At 39.4% G+C, this 17,571-nt stretch overlaps 2 protein-coding genes across 2 annotated transcripts; one reads left to right on the top strand and one right to left on the bottom strand.

The window, feature by feature from the left end:
- Positions 1-118: 118 nt before the first annotated feature.
- LOC138877541 (uncharacterized) lies at positions 119-2,418 on the top strand. The gene is made up of 4 exons (XM_070157157.1): positions 119-599; positions 1,134-1,205; positions 1,634-1,857; positions 2,071-2,418. The coding sequence occupies exons 1-4, from the start codon at positions 119-121 to the stop codon at positions 2,416-2,418; spliced, it is 1,125 nt and encodes a 374-aa protein (XP_070013258.1).
- Positions 2,419-12,953: 10,535 nt separating this feature from the next.
- Positions 12,954-15,209, bottom strand: LOC104230771 (zinc finger BED domain-containing protein RICESLEEPER 2-like). Its single transcript, XM_070157156.1, has 3 exons — positions 14,975-15,209; positions 13,130-13,579; positions 12,954-13,037 (listed from the first exon to the last, which is right to left on the bottom strand). Exons 1-3 carry the CDS (start codon positions 15,207-15,209, stop codon positions 12,994-12,996), a joined length of 729 nt encoding a protein of 242 aa, XP_070013257.1. The 3' UTR covers positions 12,954-12,993.
- Positions 15,210-17,571: the final 2,362 nt, after the last annotated feature.

The raw sequence follows: 17,571 nt of genomic DNA, 5'->3' as shown, positions 1-17,571 counted from the left end.
GAGAATTTGCATGGATTACAGAAATTAAATCTAGCCACCCGGAAAGACCATTTCCCACTTCCCTTCATTGATCAGATGCTAGACAGATTGGTAGGGAGGTCACACTTCTATTTTCTGGATGGGTACTCAGGGTATAATCAGATCTCCATTGCACCAGAGGATAGAGAGAAGACCTCATTCACTTGCTCGTATGGCATTTATGCCTTTTGGCCTATACAATGCACCCGCCACATTCCAAAGGTGCATGATGGACATATTCACTAACATGGTAGAGGACATAATGGAGGTGTTCATGGATGATTTCTCAGTGGTGGGAAACTCATTTGATGAGTGCCTTATAAATTTGACTCGTGTGCTGAAACGGTATATCGAGACTAACCTGGTTCTTAATTGGGAGAAGTGCCATTTCATGGTACAAGAGGGCATAGTCTTGGGGCACCGGGTGTCAAGCAAAGGAATTGAGGTAGATCGTGCTAAAGTGGATGTGATAGCAAAGTTGCCCCCTCTAACTTCAGTCAAGGCAATCAGGAGCTTCCTCGGGCATGCCGGTTTCTACCGGAGATTCATAAGAGACTTCTCAAAAATTGCCAACCCTCTCTGTAAGTTGTTAGAAAAATATCACCCCTTATTGTTTTATGATGATTGCATGATAGCATTCGAGGAGCTGAAGAAGAGGCTAGTCACAACACCCATCATTATTGCCCCCGACTGGGAGCAACCTTTCGAACTCATGTGTGACACTAGTGACTACGCAGTGGGGGCAGTGCTGGGATAGCGGAAAGACAAGCTAATGCTTCCAATCTACTATGCTAGTAGAACGCTGAGTGGAGCCCAGCTAAACTACATTGTGACTGAGAAGGAGATGTTGGCTGTGGTGTTTGCTTTCGACAAGTTCAGATCATACCTGATTGGCTCTAAAGTAATTGTATACACTAATCATGTAGCTCTCAGGTACTTGATTGAGAAGAAGGAATCAAAACCGCACCTGATTCGTTAGATGTTGCTACTGCAAGAATTCGACCTCGAAATTCGTGACTGTAAGGGCACAGAAAATCAAGTCCCTGAACATCTATCACGACTTGATGGAGATAAAAACTCAATTGAGGTTGAGTATATTCTGGAAACCTTTCCAGACGAACAGTTGCTCGCTACTAGTCTTGAGGAAGTGCCATGGTATGCAGACTTTGCAAATTACCTGGCCAGCGGTATAGTTCCCTATGACCTTTCCTCTGTACAAAAGAAAAAGTTTTATCGTGACTGCCGCATGTATTATTAGGATGAGCCTTACCTGTTTCGAATAGGTGTTGACAATATGATCCGGAGGTGCATCCCCGAGATAGAACAATCTTCGGTTTTGCAGGCATGTCATGCATCGGCGTATGGAGGGCATTTTGGAGGAGTCAGGACAGCTGCGAAAGTGCTAGAGGCTGGCTTCTTTTGGCCAACAGTGTTTAAAGATGCGCACCAACGGGTAAAGGGTTGCAATGAATGTCAGCGGACTAGGAACATTTCCCGTCGCCATGAGATTCCCATGAACCCGATTCAAGAGGTGGAAGTGTTTGATGTCTGGGGATTGACTTCATGGGTCCCTTTGTCAGCTTCTTTGACAATAAGTACATACTTGTTGCTATAGATTACGTGTCCAAATGGGTAGAAGATGCAACGTTTCCCACTAATGATGCAAGAATGGTGGTGGGATTTTTGAAGAAGAACATATTCACCCGCTTTGGGACACCAAGAGCGATTATCAGTGACGGAGGCACCCACTTCTATAATAGAGCTTTCGAGAAGTTGCTAGCAGAGTATGATGTACGCCACAAGGTGGCTACCCCATATCATCCCCAGACTAGTGGGCAGGTTGAAGTGTCCAACAGAGAGATAAAGAGTGTGCTAGCCAAGACTGTGAACGCCACAAGAACTGATTTGGCGAAAAAGCTAGATGATGCACTCTGGACTTATAGAACTGCTTTTAAAACACCAATTGGTATGTCACCATATAAGTTGGTGTTCGGAAAGGCCTGCCATTTGCTAGTGAAACTTGAACATAAAGCTTGGTGGGCATTGAAACAGCTGAACCTAGACATTGAGGCTGCGAGCACAACAAGAATCACTGAATTTCATGAGCTCGATGAGTTCAGACATCTTGCTTTTGAGAGCACAAGGTTGTACAAGGAGAGAATGAAGAGGTTGCACGACCAAAACATTGTTGAGCGACAGTTCAAACCCGGGGACATGGTATTGCTTTATAACTCAAGATTGCAGTTATTCCCTGGTAAGCTTAAGTCACGATGGTCTGGTCCATTTCGAGTGGTAGAAGTCTTCCCTTCAGGAGCGGTAGAGATTGCCTCGGAGAAAGACTCTCACATATTTAGAGTCAATGGGCAAAGATTGAAGCTATACATAGGTGTAAGCACGTGATTTTTGCCCTATATGAGAAATACTCCCAAAAAATGCAAAATAAAATGACTTTCCTTGGTGTGCAATTTTGAGTATTTTTTTGTGATATTTTTGGATAATTATTTGTATTTGTCTGTGTTTGCTTATTTGTTAAATTAATAAAAAATATAAAAATATGTCGCATTTTGCATGTAGGATTTAATTCTACAATTGTTAGTAATTAAATTAGTTTTACAAAAATTAAAAATTACAAAAATAGGCATCTTTTGCATTTTTAGCATTTAATGTCCAAATGAACAATTTTATGCTTAATTATTACTTAATTGTGCGTTAATTGTTATTGGGAGTTAATTTGCGCTTTTATAACTTAATTTAGTTCTTAATAATAATTTAAGTATTTTTATAATTTAGTTTTAGAAAATAAAAGAAGAAAAAATAACAAAAATACAAAGAAAAATCGGATTGGGCCACTTCTTCAAATTTCAACCTCAGGCCCAAATAATTGCCCAATCTTCCCCATGACCCAGTCCACTTCAGACCGGGTTGACCCGGTCCGCCCCATTTAACCCAAAAACCCAAGCCCCTCTTCATTTTTCATCCAACACAAAACAAAACACAAACAAAAAAAAAACCCTAAAAAACCCTAAAAAACTACCCGCCCCCCTCCATCTTCTTCCTCTCCAAAACCTTCAACCCGAGCTAACCATGGCTGCCTCCCATGGCTTCTTCTGCGTCCACCACCCATCACCTTCCCACCGCGAAACCACCAGTCCAGACTCCCTCACGTCCAAACACCACCACCCAAACACCTGTCCGACTCCCTCACGGCCACTCCCTCCATGGCTAACCCCTTCACCTCCATAACCAGTCCGTCATTGCTACTCCATTCCAGCTGCTCTTGTGTCCTCGCTCCAGCTGCGTCGTCCATGAAGCTCGTTCCTGCTTCTGCTTGCAACGTCCATGGCTGCTCGAGTCGGAGCTCGACGAACAGCTGCCTCTGTCATCGACGAGTTGCTGCCTCACTTCGTCTTCTTCAAAGCTCGAGCATCGCTATGGCCAAGCCGTCTCCGAGCTGCTGCCTCACCTTCATCTTGTTCGCCACAACCAAACGCAGCTGCTTCTGTTTCGCGGCACGCTGCTACTGTCCAGCTCCTCTGTCGTCACTGTAGCAGTTGCTACATCCAACGCCTTCTTCATCTTCTTCTCGTCGCCTTCAGTCCCAAAACAAGATTCAACCATTTCGTTTGGTCGAGTTTTAGTCGAGGTCGTCGAGCGTAGTTTTGAGTTCGTCAAGTTTACAAGGAAGGTGAGTTCGTCGTTGAGTTCGTCGTTGAGTCCGGACAGATTTATTCCCATTCGAGGTTTGTCGAAACAGTCCATACAATCGAATTCGTCGTTATTCATCTCCGGATAGTAGTTTTTGAGTTGTATTTTGTCCGTATTTCGTTTGGATATTTTTCGAATCTAAAATCGGCGAATGTTTGTTTTGTTCATGTCTATGGTTAGATATTTGATTTTTGTTTTGTTCATGTTCATGTGTTTTTGTTGAATTAATTTTCAGATCTCAAATGGAAGTTAATTAGTTGTTTTTCATGTTTACTTCATGTTTGTATTGTTGTTTAAGTGAATATTTGTTAGTTTAATGTTTGCTAGATTCAAATTGAAATTTTATTAATTATTTCTTCAATTTGTTTCATGTGTTATGTATTTTCCAGAAAATATTAATGTTGTTTGAATCGTTTGAATCCGTCATGTTTGTTGTTTAAAAGTATATTTAGTTCATGTTCATCTTGGTTTGAAGTTCATGTTAAATCCAGTGATTTAATGTGAGTTCATGTTTTGGTTTTTGATTTAATTTGAATCATGTATTTTGTTGTTTGTATTGTTGTATCCTTGCTCATACATTCATGGTCTAAATTAACCAGGATTGGTTCCCGATATGGTTAATTCATTCCATTAATTTTGAGTTGTGTTGTTCATCGTGTTCATGTGAGTTTGTTGTTGAAGATTGTTGAGAAATTGGTCATTTTGACTATATTTTGGTTGAGTTATAAATTGAGTGTTTAGAGCTGATGGGGGTAATTTGGTAAATTGTAATCCGTTTAGGGTTAGTTTGGTAATTGAACATTATTTTGATTCTTTATGTTAAGCATGAGGGACAAAATATAATGGGTTGGAGTTTTGATGTACTTGTTTAACATAATGGGGGACAAGACAAAACATAATGGGGAGGAATCTTGTACTTGTTTAATGTGGGCATGGGGGACATATTGTAATGGGTTGGGAATGTGGTATTTATTTAATGTAGGCATGGGGGACAAAGTTTAAAATAAAGAAGACATTTAATAGTGGGGACAAAGCATGCCATTGGGGGAATAATTTTGGGTTGGGAATTGAAGACTTGTCTTGCTATATATAGAGTCATTCTTGACTTGAAATGGAGGAGAATTTTTAGGACTTGAACATTAAGGAAGACTTAGAGATTATTGGGAGAATATTTTTGAGAGTAATACATTCTGGAAAATTTCAAGAGTGTTAGAGAGTAAAAGAGAAAGACAACTTGAACTTCTACTTGAATAAATTCCATTTGTCTTTTCTCGAGTGTTACTGAAAATCAGTAAACTACTGCATCTTGTATCCATCTCTCTTCTGCTTTGACTACAATTGCACTTTGGTATTGCTGAGTTTTCAATCTGTTACTGGTTTATTCTACTGGTTGTTACTGGTTTTGCGGTGTTGCTGAATCTGCTGTTGCTGTGGTATTATTGCTGCTGACTCCTACTTCGTTTCTTCTTGTATTGCCGTTTCCAGGTACACAATTGTACACTCTAGGTTTGAAGCGAAATGAAATATTAATCAGGCTCCGGTTCCTGTTGAATTCCTTTTGTTTGGATTTGTGTTTGAATAAAAAATTTCTTTCTTCGTATAAGATGTAGTTGAATGATTAATGAATAATGAGGTTGCATATGTATAATTTCTTCATCTAATAATGTTAGTTTAAATTAATCGGAGAATAATTAATCTGTTTTGATATTATGGTCAATCTCATGTTCTAGTATTATTGAATAACAGAATATAAAATGAAAGTAGTTTTTCTTTGTACAAACTCGATCGCAATTTTCCATTCGCATTAGCCGTAAACTAATAACTAATAAGTTTACGTTTTTCAGCATGTAAATAATTAAGAGATTTTCTTTTATTTTAGAGACGAACTTAATAGAAAATATAGTCATTGTAGGTTTATCCTTTAAAATAAAAATGAGACGAGCCTCGCCAAATAAAACGTATAGATTGCGGGGCCCTCACAAAATGTATGGTTTAATTAGAATTCGGAAGGACCGTTTAGCGAATTTCACGGTCTTCCCAAAATAATAACGCGATAGTCTTTTTAGGCGCGTGTTTAATATTTTACTTTCTTAAGCCTGGGTGTGCATTTCATGCGACCCGAATCCAAATCCCAAAACATCAAATAAAACGTGTTCCAGATTGTGGGCGCATTTCATGTGACGCAGTCCAAAGACGTGTTTTAAGCGATGTTCACATTTCTTTTAAAAACAATAATAATAAAGCGGTTAAAAGTGCACATAAGTTCATATTTGTATAAAATCAGATAATCAAGCTGAATATAACAGTTGAGCGACCGTGCTAGAACCACGGAACTCGGGAATGCCTAACACCTTCTCCCGGGTTAACAGAATTCCTTATCCGGTTTTCTGGTACGCAGACTGTAATATGGAGTCATTCTTTTCCTCGATTCGGGATTAAAATTGGTGACTTGGGACACCCTAAATCTACCAAGTGGCGACTCTGAAATAAACAAACCAATCCCGTTTCGATTGTCCTTTAATTGGAAAAAACTCCCTTGTACCCTCTCGGGGGCGGAAAAAGGAGGTGTGACAATAGGCATGAAAGAACCAAAGGAAGTGTTAGAGATCCACCTGGCGGAACCTCAGAGGTCGAGCGAGTCTTAAATGAGCTTGTCTGCATCGTGCCGCGATGTTAAATCAGGCGTTGCGTAGGAGGCAACCCACGAATGTTGTTGTTAGTATTTTCTAGTAACTTCCTATATAAAAAATAAAAAAAATGAGCGTCATCACCGCGACCGCGACGCGACCGTGGTAGAGGCCAGGCATTCTACCTCAACATCGTCGAACCCACCGCGACTGCGGTGGGACCGCGGTGAGACGTGACCTTTCTTCCTCCGATTTTAAACCCACCGCGGCCGCGGTGGGTACCAGGTTTTTTAATTTCTTTAATTTTTTTTCTGCGTTTTTCTTTCTTTTTCTTCTTCTTTCAATTTTATAACCCCCACTTAAACAATCTTCCCCCATAAACAACTGACCACCCTGTCTAACTCTTAATCCTCTCTCTCTCTAAACTTTAACTCCCCAAAAATCCCAAATCCCTCTCTTTCTTTTTCTTCTTCTTCACTCATCCCACTTCCCCCATCTTCATTCCTATTACTCCTTCACCCTTCCGGGTATGTAATACTCATCTCTCTCTTCTCTTTTCTTTTTGTATTTTGTTGTAGTATATGCTAGCCTAGTGTTTGTAATGTTGTAGTAATGTTTAGTCGATTTTTGTGAGTTTCTTCTTATTTTTTCTTTTGAATTTCGTTTTTGAGATTGATTGGTGAATGGGATGTGTGTTTAATGTGGTGAAAAGGTGTATGTTGGTGGGTGTTGAATGGAGTATTGTGGGGTGTGATGGTGTAGTAGTATCTTTGATTTGAGGGAAGTTTTGATGTACCCATGAGGGCTATATGTGTTAGGATAGTGCCTTGCCCACAAGGTGTTTGGGAAATTGACCCAATGGAGTTATAAGGGCTAATGTGACATGGTTGTGGTGAAGTCTGAGTAACCACCCATAGTCACACATTTCACACACTCACTAATAGGTGTTTCTCTGTTTGACAAGTACAATGAGTTCATCTAGGAAGAGACGCATCACCGGGTCCTCCGCTAGTGGACCGGGAAGCTCCTCGAGAGCTAGGAGTCAGGCAAGTGCACCACAGTTTGACAGCACTAGGTTTGTCTCCCAACCGGCGAAGGACAGATACAATGCAAAGGCAGCAAAGAAATTGCTACATGAGGTGCATATTGGCAGACAGACCTTAGAGGTGGAATGCCCGAACATCTTTAATGAATTGAGGAGGTGTCAGCTGGACATCTTCTTCGAGGTACCGGAAGTGGCCAATGTTCAAATGGTCAGGGAGTTCTATGCGAACTGCCCGAAGCGTGAGAATGGGGTTGTTACTATACGCAGTACTCTGGTCAATGCATCCATCGAGGCTATCCGCAGGGTTTATCGGCTGCTAGTGTTCAGGGGAGAAGCTGATGATTATCATACTTTCAGCTGAACAAGTGCTTTGTGGGGAACTCTTCTTGAAACTATCTGTGTGCCAGACAGAGAATACATATGGATAAAGCCCAGTATCATACTTAATTCCTAGTCTCTCAATTGGGAGGCTAAGTGTTGGCTAACTATTATCAATAGTCGGCTGTTGCCATCCAGCAACACGACTGATGTCAATCTACCACGGGCATCAGCAATCTACTGTTTCATGGCTCACAGTGATTTTGATGTGGCCCGGCTCCTCCATGACGAGATGCTCATTAGATCACCTGAGTTGCTCAAAGGCTTCTACTTCCCTTCTCTAGTCACCAGGCTGTGACGCCTTGCTAGAGTCCCTGAAGACCTTAGAATTGATGGGAAATTACCACTAAAAGCCCCATTCTTGGCAAGAAAAATCAGAATTAGGATGAAGCCGGTGGTGAATGTTGATGAATCAGATGATGAATCTGATGATGATGATGATGATGCTAAGGCAGCTGAAGTCCCACCACCTCCGAGAGTTGAAGAGGCAGGCCTATCACAGCCCCGCCGGAGTACCCGCATGACATCTTTGGAGTAGGAGATGGTTGGGTTGCGTACCTCAGTCACTGATTTGGGTGCCCGCGTAGACGCGATGGATAACCAGTAGGTGAAGCCGGAGAAGAAATTCTTAGGATAGCTGAGAGCTCTGGGTCGTGCTTGCAACGTGAACCCAGATACCGTCTCCGATCAGGAGTGATCTTTCAGGGAAGTTCCTTTACCTTACTGTTCTTTAAATTTTTAAGCCATGAGGACATGTCTATATTTTAAGTGTGGGGTGGGGGATACTTCACTGTATGTATGTATTTGTAACAATTGAGTGTTTGATTTTGTTTTGTTTTGTTTTGCTTTGATTGTTTTGGTGTTTTGAGTAATTTCTCATTAGGTAACTTAAAATAGGTAAGTGACTTGTCCCGACGACAGATCTCTTTCAACGGGGTTCTTGAGGGACTAAGTCGAAAAAAAATGAAATATAGAGACTCTTCTTGATGACGGATCCTTTAAACAATTTTTTTGAGAGAAGTTAGTCTAGAGAAAATACCAAAAAAAAATTTTATTTTATTTTTAGGTAGTATAATAACTCCCCTTTGATTTTTATTTGGGCCACGGTTCTTTTCCAAGGGTTTAGCTTGAACCAGGTATAGGTAGTTTTTGTTCATTTTGTTTCTTTTTAGTTTTTAGATTAGGATTAATGGGCTATGAGCTAAAATCGAAGGAGAAACCTTTAGCATTGATACACTTGAACACAATAGACACTAGAGTGTAACGCTTAGTCTCAATGGTTGAATCTTGCTAAAGTGCCTTAAAATTGTATGTTTGTAACTAACTTGAACACTCAAAAGGGAATGTCTTGATAAATCATTCCGGAGTGAGTCATGTGCCATGTGTGTGTGAGTTTTACTATATTTCATGATTCACATTTGATGTCTAGAACTTGCCCTGTGTGTTTGTAAAGCGAAATAGTAGTTTCATTCAGTTTTAGAAGTGATATAGGCATTTCTTTGTTAAGCCAGACACATAAAGTAAACCCACCTGAATGTAATATATCTTAGTCAACCCCGTTGAGCCTATAAGCCTATTTCTTTGGCAACCACATTGCGAGCCTTACCCAATTGTTTGAATAGCCTGTTGTTTGAACCCTTTTACCTCCCATAAGCAGTTGAATGGTATTGAAATTATGCAAAAAGCACAAGTGTGGGGTGGTGGTTTGGTTTTTGAGTGGAACCATTGAAATAGAGAAAAGGTGCAGAGTGTTGAAGAGTAAAAGAATGAGAACCACAAAAAAAACAATGAGTAAAATGTAGTAATTGATAAGTGGTGGTTTGTTACAACTGCACCTAATGGATGGGGATGTTTTTAAATAAAAGTGGTGGAATGTTTGGTTGACATAAGTATGGTCTTGAAGGTTAATGTAATTGTATTAAAAGTGCTTAGGGAGGTTAGTCACTATATCCAAATATATCCTACCCGTCCCTTAGCCTACATTACAACCAAGTGAAGTCCTATTGATCTTAGACTGAGTGGGCTCGATTAGTAGAGTATTACACTACGGGCAAGCTTATGGTGCATCTTTGTGGCATGTGAATGTTCTTTTTAAGAGTGAGCGAATTTTGTCTATCTAAGTTCCTAATTGTTCTAATTATCATCATATGTGGAACTACTCTCTTGTGTGATGTGAGGGCATGTGATTCACAAAGGAAAGGTAAGTCTTGACTCTTGTATAGAGTGGTTTGAGTGATTTGTATTTAATGTTAATTTGTGTGTTAATTGTTATAGGTATTAACCAATGTGTGTGTAATTCTATTTTTAATTTTTTCTAATTTTACAATTTATTTAGGAATTTAGTTTAAATTTGGTTAATTACAAAGGGAAAGGGTTGTGGGAAAATCAGATTGGGCCCCAAAGTGAGGCCCAAAACCAGCACAAGGACCCAGTCCAAACCAGGCCTGCCCAGGCATGGACCCAAAACGACGCCGCATAGGGCGTCTAATCGGAGCCGTCCGTTCAAACTCATCCAACGGTCCACATTCGCACCCATAATCCGACCTGTTTAACCGGTTCAACCCAACCCCTCACTTAAACCAAACGACCCCGTTTCTATACCAAACGACCCCGTCCCGTCTCTCACCAGCGGATTCAAGCCATTGAGATCATCTGATCTAACGGCCCAGATCTAATCCCCTACCCCGTATATAATCTCCCTATCATACCCCACGCCCCCCCAAACCAAACCCCACCTCTCACCCCACTGTTCACCATCTTCCAGAACCCCTTCCTCTCAAACCCTAGAAACCCTAGGATTTCCCCGCCGTAAACCCGCCCCCCCGGACTCCGATGACCACCAAAATAACACCCCCGATGCACCCAACCATCTCGAACACGGATCCGTTAACCGTTCACCTCGAATCACCCCATAGCTTCTCGAAGATTCGAGCAAAAACCAGACCTGCACCCCTTGACCCCAAACTCACACCACAGCATCTCCTGACCTCCCTCACCCCCTGAACGGCTTTGGTTCCGTTCAAATCTAACCAAAGAGGCTCGAACCCCTAACTCGAACCTCAAGAACCCTAGGACTGAGATCTGTGGGTTCTGTCCGAATCAACAACGAGATCAGGGTCTAATAGACTTTTGCCGAGGTGTTCTCAGTTGAGAACACTTCGATTAAAGTCCATTCGACCCCAAGATGATCTGGCCCGAGTCCGAGCATTTTCAGTCTTAGTTTCCTTTCCCTGAGGTAATTTTCCTTTTCTTTTGTCCTCTTAATCTCTATATGTCATTCATGTTTTGTTTTGGTGTGGTTTCTGACTTGTCCGTCCATGTATGTGAATTGTGAGTTAAGGTTTAGTTTGTTTTGTGGTTTTGATGATTGTTTGCTATATATTATAGTTCGCGCAGTCGTTTAAATAAGTGTCGTCAACTGAATTCATTTGAAAAATTAGAAAATCAGGAGTCTACTCATTTCAGTGTGATTACCAGCCTGTTTTCTTACCTATGGTAATGCTTGTATCAATAGACATGTTGTAGTAGTTTCAATCATAGTTTGCATCCTCAAATGCCTATAGGATCAAGTGATCTTGAGTTGGTCAGGTTTGGCTCCCAATATGACCAACTCATACCTTTTAATGGGCAGCCCTGTTTGATTAAGTCTGAACCATGGACTGAATTTAGGCTGAAAGTTGGTTATTAGCTATGGAAAGCTAACAGATCAACAACCTAAGGTCAGCACTGAGTTTAAAGTTAATTAATTAGTGGTCAGTGATTAGTCGAATTCAGAGAGGTTTATATACTGACCATTAGGAGTTGGGGTAATACAGTAATAAGCAAGGGTTAAGGGTAGTTTTGGCATAAGACAAAGTCTGATTAGGGGGTTTAACTTAAAAATATGTCAAGTGGTAATTAAAATACTATTAACCTAATGACAAAGGGGAAAAAAACATAAGAGCATGGGTTCAAATGAATACTTTAATGCACCCATAACTCTTGATTAGAGCAATATGACAGGCATGGGGAGCAGATGCCATTCACTTCAAGAAAATGCACTTAGGCATGAAGAGTTAAGGGGTATGGGCAGGTTACAACCTGGGGGAGATCCGGGCAGTATGACTGACCTACATTGGCTTATAAATAGAGTTATTTTTAGCTAAAAAAGGGCTGGACATTTTTTAGTCTTCAGAAGGGTTTTAAGTTGGAAAAACTGAAAGAAAGAAAGAAAAAGAAAAAATTTCAGAATATTGTAACCAAACATTGTCTGAAAACTACATAAGAGTTCAAGTTGGTCAAGCTGTCTTTGCCAATTGCTGTTGGTTATCTGCCGAGCTGTTTGTGATTGTTGAGCTGTTGTTGCTGTTACATTGAATACTCTGTTTTTCTGCTGGATTTAGGGGTGGGCATTCGGTCGGTTCGGTTCGGTTTGAATAAATTCGGTTCGGTTATTCGGTTTTCGGTTTTGTAAATATGATAACCGAAACCGAACTGAAATAATTTCAGTTCAGTTCGGTTTTTTAAATTTCAGTTCGGTTAATTTTGGGTCGGTTTTCGGTTTGAACATTATCATATTGGCTGGGCTTATTCTGCTTAATAATTGGACTAATTTGTTGGTTGTTTCCAAAATTTTGGACTTTTTGAATGTGTTAAGTCATAAATATGTTCTTTTCAGTGTAAGCCTGGATTTTTGAATGTGCTGCTAATTACACGGTTTACACCTCTACTTGGTCCATACAACTACAAGATCCCACAATCATACAAACAAATATAAACTAGGGAGTAGGGAGTAGTTAGTAGTTACAACCAAAAGAGCACTACATTACAGAACCAAAAAACCAAAATAGATATGCTGCTTTGCTGCCACTGGTTACAAGTTACAGCCATGGCCCATGAGAGAACAAAAAACTTAGAATCTATGCTACTTTGCTGCCATTGTTTAGTACAAGCATATTACATAACCAAAAGAGTAATCCAAAAGTTAGAAAGTTTTCATGCTGCTGAACAGCTGAAGTCTCAAAACCAGAAGAAATAATTACATTAAGTAGCATGAAACAAGTGAAGTCTATTTACTATAGCATCACTTCCATCTAGGCGCCATGATCAAACCTTTGCAACAAAAGACATAATTATAGGTCAAAAACACAATTGATTTATAATAAAGTATATCAATGTTATATCTTCAAATATACAGAAGGCTATCAACTTACCAGTTACCACACATGGTACATGTTGCAACTATATGTCAATAATAGTTGAATCTTTTGCACTATCAGCCAGATCTAAGGAAAATATAGAAGAAAACTTTGTCATGCATCATCAGTGTTAAGTAAACTATTTGTAATATAATAAAGGAAAGACACAAAATAATTACCAAGTTCTAGTTGTTCTAGATACTCCAAGTCTTCCTCAACTTTAATAGGAATAGGTTCACTTCTAAGCCAATCTTGAAGACAAATAAGAGATTGCACCAGTTTAGGCGTCAACGAACTCCTGAACGAGTCAAGAATGCGACCTCCCGTGCTGAATGCACATTCAGATGCAACACTTGAAATAGGAATGGCTAATACATCACGAGCCATCTCCGCAAGAATGGGAAATCTAGGCTCATTGATTTTCCACCACTTTAAGATTTTAAAGTCATCTGTTTCAGGCTCAAGATCTTCAGCAAGATATCTTTCTAACTCTGATTTAGTACCTAAACCTCCGGTCACTTCCTTATGTTTCTCAAATTCTAATTTTGTTCTCATTGTTCCTCTTTTTAAAAAGCTACCATAACCACTGACAGTAGTTGTTGTGTTTCCAGATGAAGCAGATGATGTTCCTATTGAATTTTTTTTAACATAATAATCAAACAAAGAATCCATATAATTTTTCACCTCTAAAATCAATTCTTTCCCTTTGTTTTCTCCAAACATCCTCACAATTGCAAAAGGAACATATTCAAGCTTGTTACGGGGATCCAAAATTGATGCAATAAAGATCATTTTGTTCATTTTTTCAGGTTCACCCCAATACTTGACAAATTTTTCTTTCATTTTTTTTGCCATTTCTTTCAAACTAGTATCTTCATGTTCCATCCACTCTTTCAATATAAGATCAAGCTCACAAATTTCAACAAAATGCACATTGGAAGTGACATAAATAGAACCAGAAACCCTCAAAGTAAGCAAATAAAAAGCTTCAAGAAATTTTACCATTGTTCTCACATTATCCCAGTCAACACTTGTGAGATCACCTGCACTAGTTCCATCTTCACAAACATAGGTACGAAGATGATGCAACAATCCAATATCAAAGAAACTATATTTGTCAAAGGCAAGCTCAAATTGTTGTGCTGTGTCTAACATCATGTATGTAGAGTTCCATCGAGTTGAAACGTCTAAGCATAATGATCTCTTAGAAGTTAACTTTTGAGATTCACAACATTCTTTAAACTTTCTAATCCTAGCGGGAGATTGTCTAATGTATCTCACAGCTTGTCTAACTCTCTTGATAGAAACACCAATTTCTTTCAACCCATCTTGTACAATGAGATTAAGTATGTGAGCCATACATCTAACATGCAGGTGTTTACCATTCATTATATTAGTTCCCCAGGTAGTCAATTGTTTAGACACTTCTCTTACTGTGACATCATTGGAACTAGCATTATCTACAGTTATAGTAAATACATTTTCCAACCCCCAATCAAGCAAACAATTAGTAATTACCGATGCCATATCATCACCCTTATGACTAGAGATAGGACAAAAGTTTATTATCCTTTTATGCAATTTCCAATCTCTGTCAATAAAGTGAGCAGTAAGACACATATAGTTTATTCTTTGTATAGAAGTCCAAGTATCTGTTGTAAGACAGATTTTAGGACGTGCTTCATTGAAGGAATTCTTCAAACTATGTCTTTGTTCACAATAAAGTTCATAACAATCTCTTGTCAATGTTCTACGAGAAGGAATTTGAAATTGAGGCATTGTGACTCCCATAAACTTCTTAAATCCTTCCTTTTCAACAAAACTAAATGGCAGTTCATCCAAAATTATCATTTGAGCTAAAGCTTTCCTACTAAGTGCTTGATCAAATTTCCAAGTGGTAAGCACCCCTTCATTTGCCCCATTTGAAGCTAGTAGAAAACTGATTTGTGTTTGACTATTATCCATGATACGGGGCATTTTGGGACACTTAATGAGATGATTGTTCATTGATGTAGTACCATTACCTTTCGTAGCAGCAGCATAAGTTTTTTGACAGTAGTTACATTTTGCTCTTTTAGCTCCACTAGGATCATCATATTTCTCAAAATGTTTCCAAGCATCAGATCTAGGTTGCATCACTTTCCTTTTCTTTGGAGCTTCATCAGGACTGTCTGGACTGAGACCTTCAGTATTAGGTAAGCTATCATTCGAACCCCCACCTTCGCAGGTTTCGCTTACCCTACTTCCATTTTCTTCCATCTACAAAAAAGAATACAAACATAACAATAAAATACTGAGCAGTGATACAAACATAACAATAAAATACTGAACAACACGATGGTGATGAAATTGATGCAATGTTGCATCAAACACAAGTACACAACTCTCAGTGAGTATGACCCATGTAATGTAATGAGTATGACCTTGCTTAAAAAAAATTACTGACCAGTGAGCTTTTCTTGTTTTAATAACAAGTTAGAACTTAGAACCTCTCAACAACACTAAAATCAACAAATATTACAAGAAAATGGACATCACATTCAAGAGTCAAGACTCAAGACTTCTTTCTATGTTGCATGCATCTTTAAGTCTTTAAATACTTACTTTTCACAGGAAAAAAATAAAAAATAAACTGAAACGAGAGAAAGAAGAGAAGATCGGCGAGGGTCGAGGAGTAGAGAACACAAAAAAAGAAGAAATGAGCGAAATATAACAAAAATTAACCTTACCTTCCGCAAGAAATTTGACGACAATGATAGATCCCTAGCGTATTTGGGAAAACCACCACTCCACCAGTTTATCAATGGAAGCCCTAGCGTATTTGGGGAATTGGGGGCGAGCCGGCGAGGAACTGCCAAACTGAGAAGTGAGAAGTGAAGTGAGAAGAGAAGGGAGAAATAAAAACCCTAGCTGCCTAACTGCGGAACTGCCTAAGAAAGTAAGAATGGGAAAAGAAAAGGAGATGATCAGCTGATATGCCTGATGGGCAATTGGGTATTTGGGTTTGGGATGGGCTGATTTTAATGGAACATAAACTTGGGCCTTAGCCTATATAAGTATGGAAGAGCTGAATTCACTTGGGCCTTAGCCTATATTAGTATTAGTTCGGTTTTTCGGTTAACCGAAAAATGTAAATCAATAACCGACAACCGAACCGAAAAACTGAATTTTAAAAATTTTAATTTGAAACCGACCGAAAAAACCGAATAACCGAAACCGAAATTTAAAAAAAATTGGTTCGGTCGGTTTTTTCGGTTCAAACTGATATATGCCCACCCCTAGCTGGATTCATTGTTCTGTTTCTGGGTTTGTTTGTTTGTTTGCTCGACCACTTGTGAGCTTCATCATTGTTGGTTGGTTGTTGTTGCTGTGCATCTGCTGTTGCTGTGTTTGTTGCATACCACTCAGCTGATCATTCTCCTTCTGCTTTTGCTTGGCTATTACCAGGTACACGATTAATACACTGTAAATGTAACTTGAAAGTTGAGCATGGATACAAAAGAGAAGAGTTGAAGATGTTTATCGCAAAAAAAAAAAAAAAAAATGCACAAGCCGCGGGGCCCTCTAAATGTATATATTAAAATAATTAGAATTCGGGACATGCCGTTTAGCGAATTTTATGGCCGTCCCAAAATAACAATACGCTAGTTGCTTTAGGCGCGCATTTAATAATGTTATCTCCTTAAACTCGGGTGCACATTTATGTGACCCAAATCCAAATCTCAACGGAATCGAAATGTGTCTCTAATCACGGGTATATTGATTGTGGCGTGGTCTGAGATGCATTTCCATGACGTTGCAAATTCCTTTAAAAAAAATAAGAATGAGATGAACCTCGCCGAATAAAAATACAAATTGCGGGGCCCTCAGTAAATACTTGTTTTAAAATTACTTGGAATTCAGGAGGGCCGTTTAGCGAATTTCACAGCCTTCCCAAAATAATAACACGATAGTCTCTTTAGGCGCGTGTTTAATAATCTACTTTCTTAAACTCGGGTGTGCATTTCATGCGACCCAAATCCAAATCCCAAAACATCAAATAAAATATGTTCCGGATTGTGGGTGCATTTCAGGTGACGCAGTCCAAAGACATGCTTTTTAAGCGATGTTCACATTCTTTAAAATAATAATAATAAAGTGGTAGAAGGTTAAAATTGGCACATTGGTTCATAATTGTATTGAAAAACAGATAAATAAGCCGAATATGACAGTTGAGCGACCGTGCTAGAACCACGGAACTCGGGAATGCCTAACACCTTCTCCCGGGTTAACAGAATTCCTTATCCGGATTTCTGGTACGCAGACTGTAATATGGAGTCATTCTTTTCCTCGATTCGGGATTAAAATTGGTGACTTGGGACACCCTAAATCTCTCAAGTGGTGACTCTGAAAGAAATAAATAAATCCCGTTTCGATTGTCCTTTAATTGGAAAAAACTCTCTTGTACCCTCTCAGGGGCGAAAAAAGGAGGTTTGACAGCTCTGGCGACTCTGCTGGGGATATTGACCCAGAACCACTGGTTCAGGGTTAGAAATTCGAGCTTAGATAAATTATTATATTTGGCTTTATCTGATTTTTACATGTTTTGAGCTTAAGGTGCTAAATGCTGTTTTTACCGCTT

Source organism: Nicotiana sylvestris, chromosome 9, assembly GCF_000393655.2.
Source record: "Nicotiana sylvestris chromosome 9, ASM39365v2, whole genome shotgun sequence".
In the NCBI taxonomy this organism is placed as follows: Eukaryota; Viridiplantae; Streptophyta; class Magnoliopsida; order Solanales; family Solanaceae; genus Nicotiana; species Nicotiana sylvestris.
This window is presented reverse-complemented; position numbering and strand designations above follow the sequence as displayed.

What these genes read in the sequence shown, in the direction of transcription:
- LOC138877541 (XM_070157157.1), top strand. Translation starts at nt 119, where the DNA reads ATGGGTACTCAGGGTATAATCAGATCTCCATTGCACCAGAGGATAGAG. An exon ending in AAAAATTGCCAACCCTCTCT is followed by an intron (nt 600 to 1,133) that starts GTAAGTTGTTAG and finishes AAACCTTTCCAG; the next exon opens with ACGAACAGTTGCTCGCTACT. An exon ending in TGCAAATTACCTGGCCAGCG is followed by an intron (nt 1,206 to 1,633) that starts GTATAGTTCCCT and finishes TTGTTGCTATAG; the next exon opens with ATTACGTGTCCAAATGGGTA.
- LOC104230771 (XM_070157156.1), bottom strand. Translation starts at nt 15,209, where the DNA reads ATGGAAGAAAATGGAAGTAGGGTAAGCGAAACCTGCGAAGGTGGGGGT. An exon ending in TTATGCTGCTGCTACGAAAG is followed by an intron (nt 13,580 to 14,974) that starts GTAATGGTACTA and finishes AAAATTCAATAG; the next exon opens with GAACATCATCTGCTTCATCT. An exon ending in TCTAGAACAACTAGAACTTG is followed by an intron (nt 13,038 to 13,129) that starts GTAATTATTTTG and finishes TATTTTCCTTAG; the next exon opens with ATCTGGCTGATAGTGCAAAA.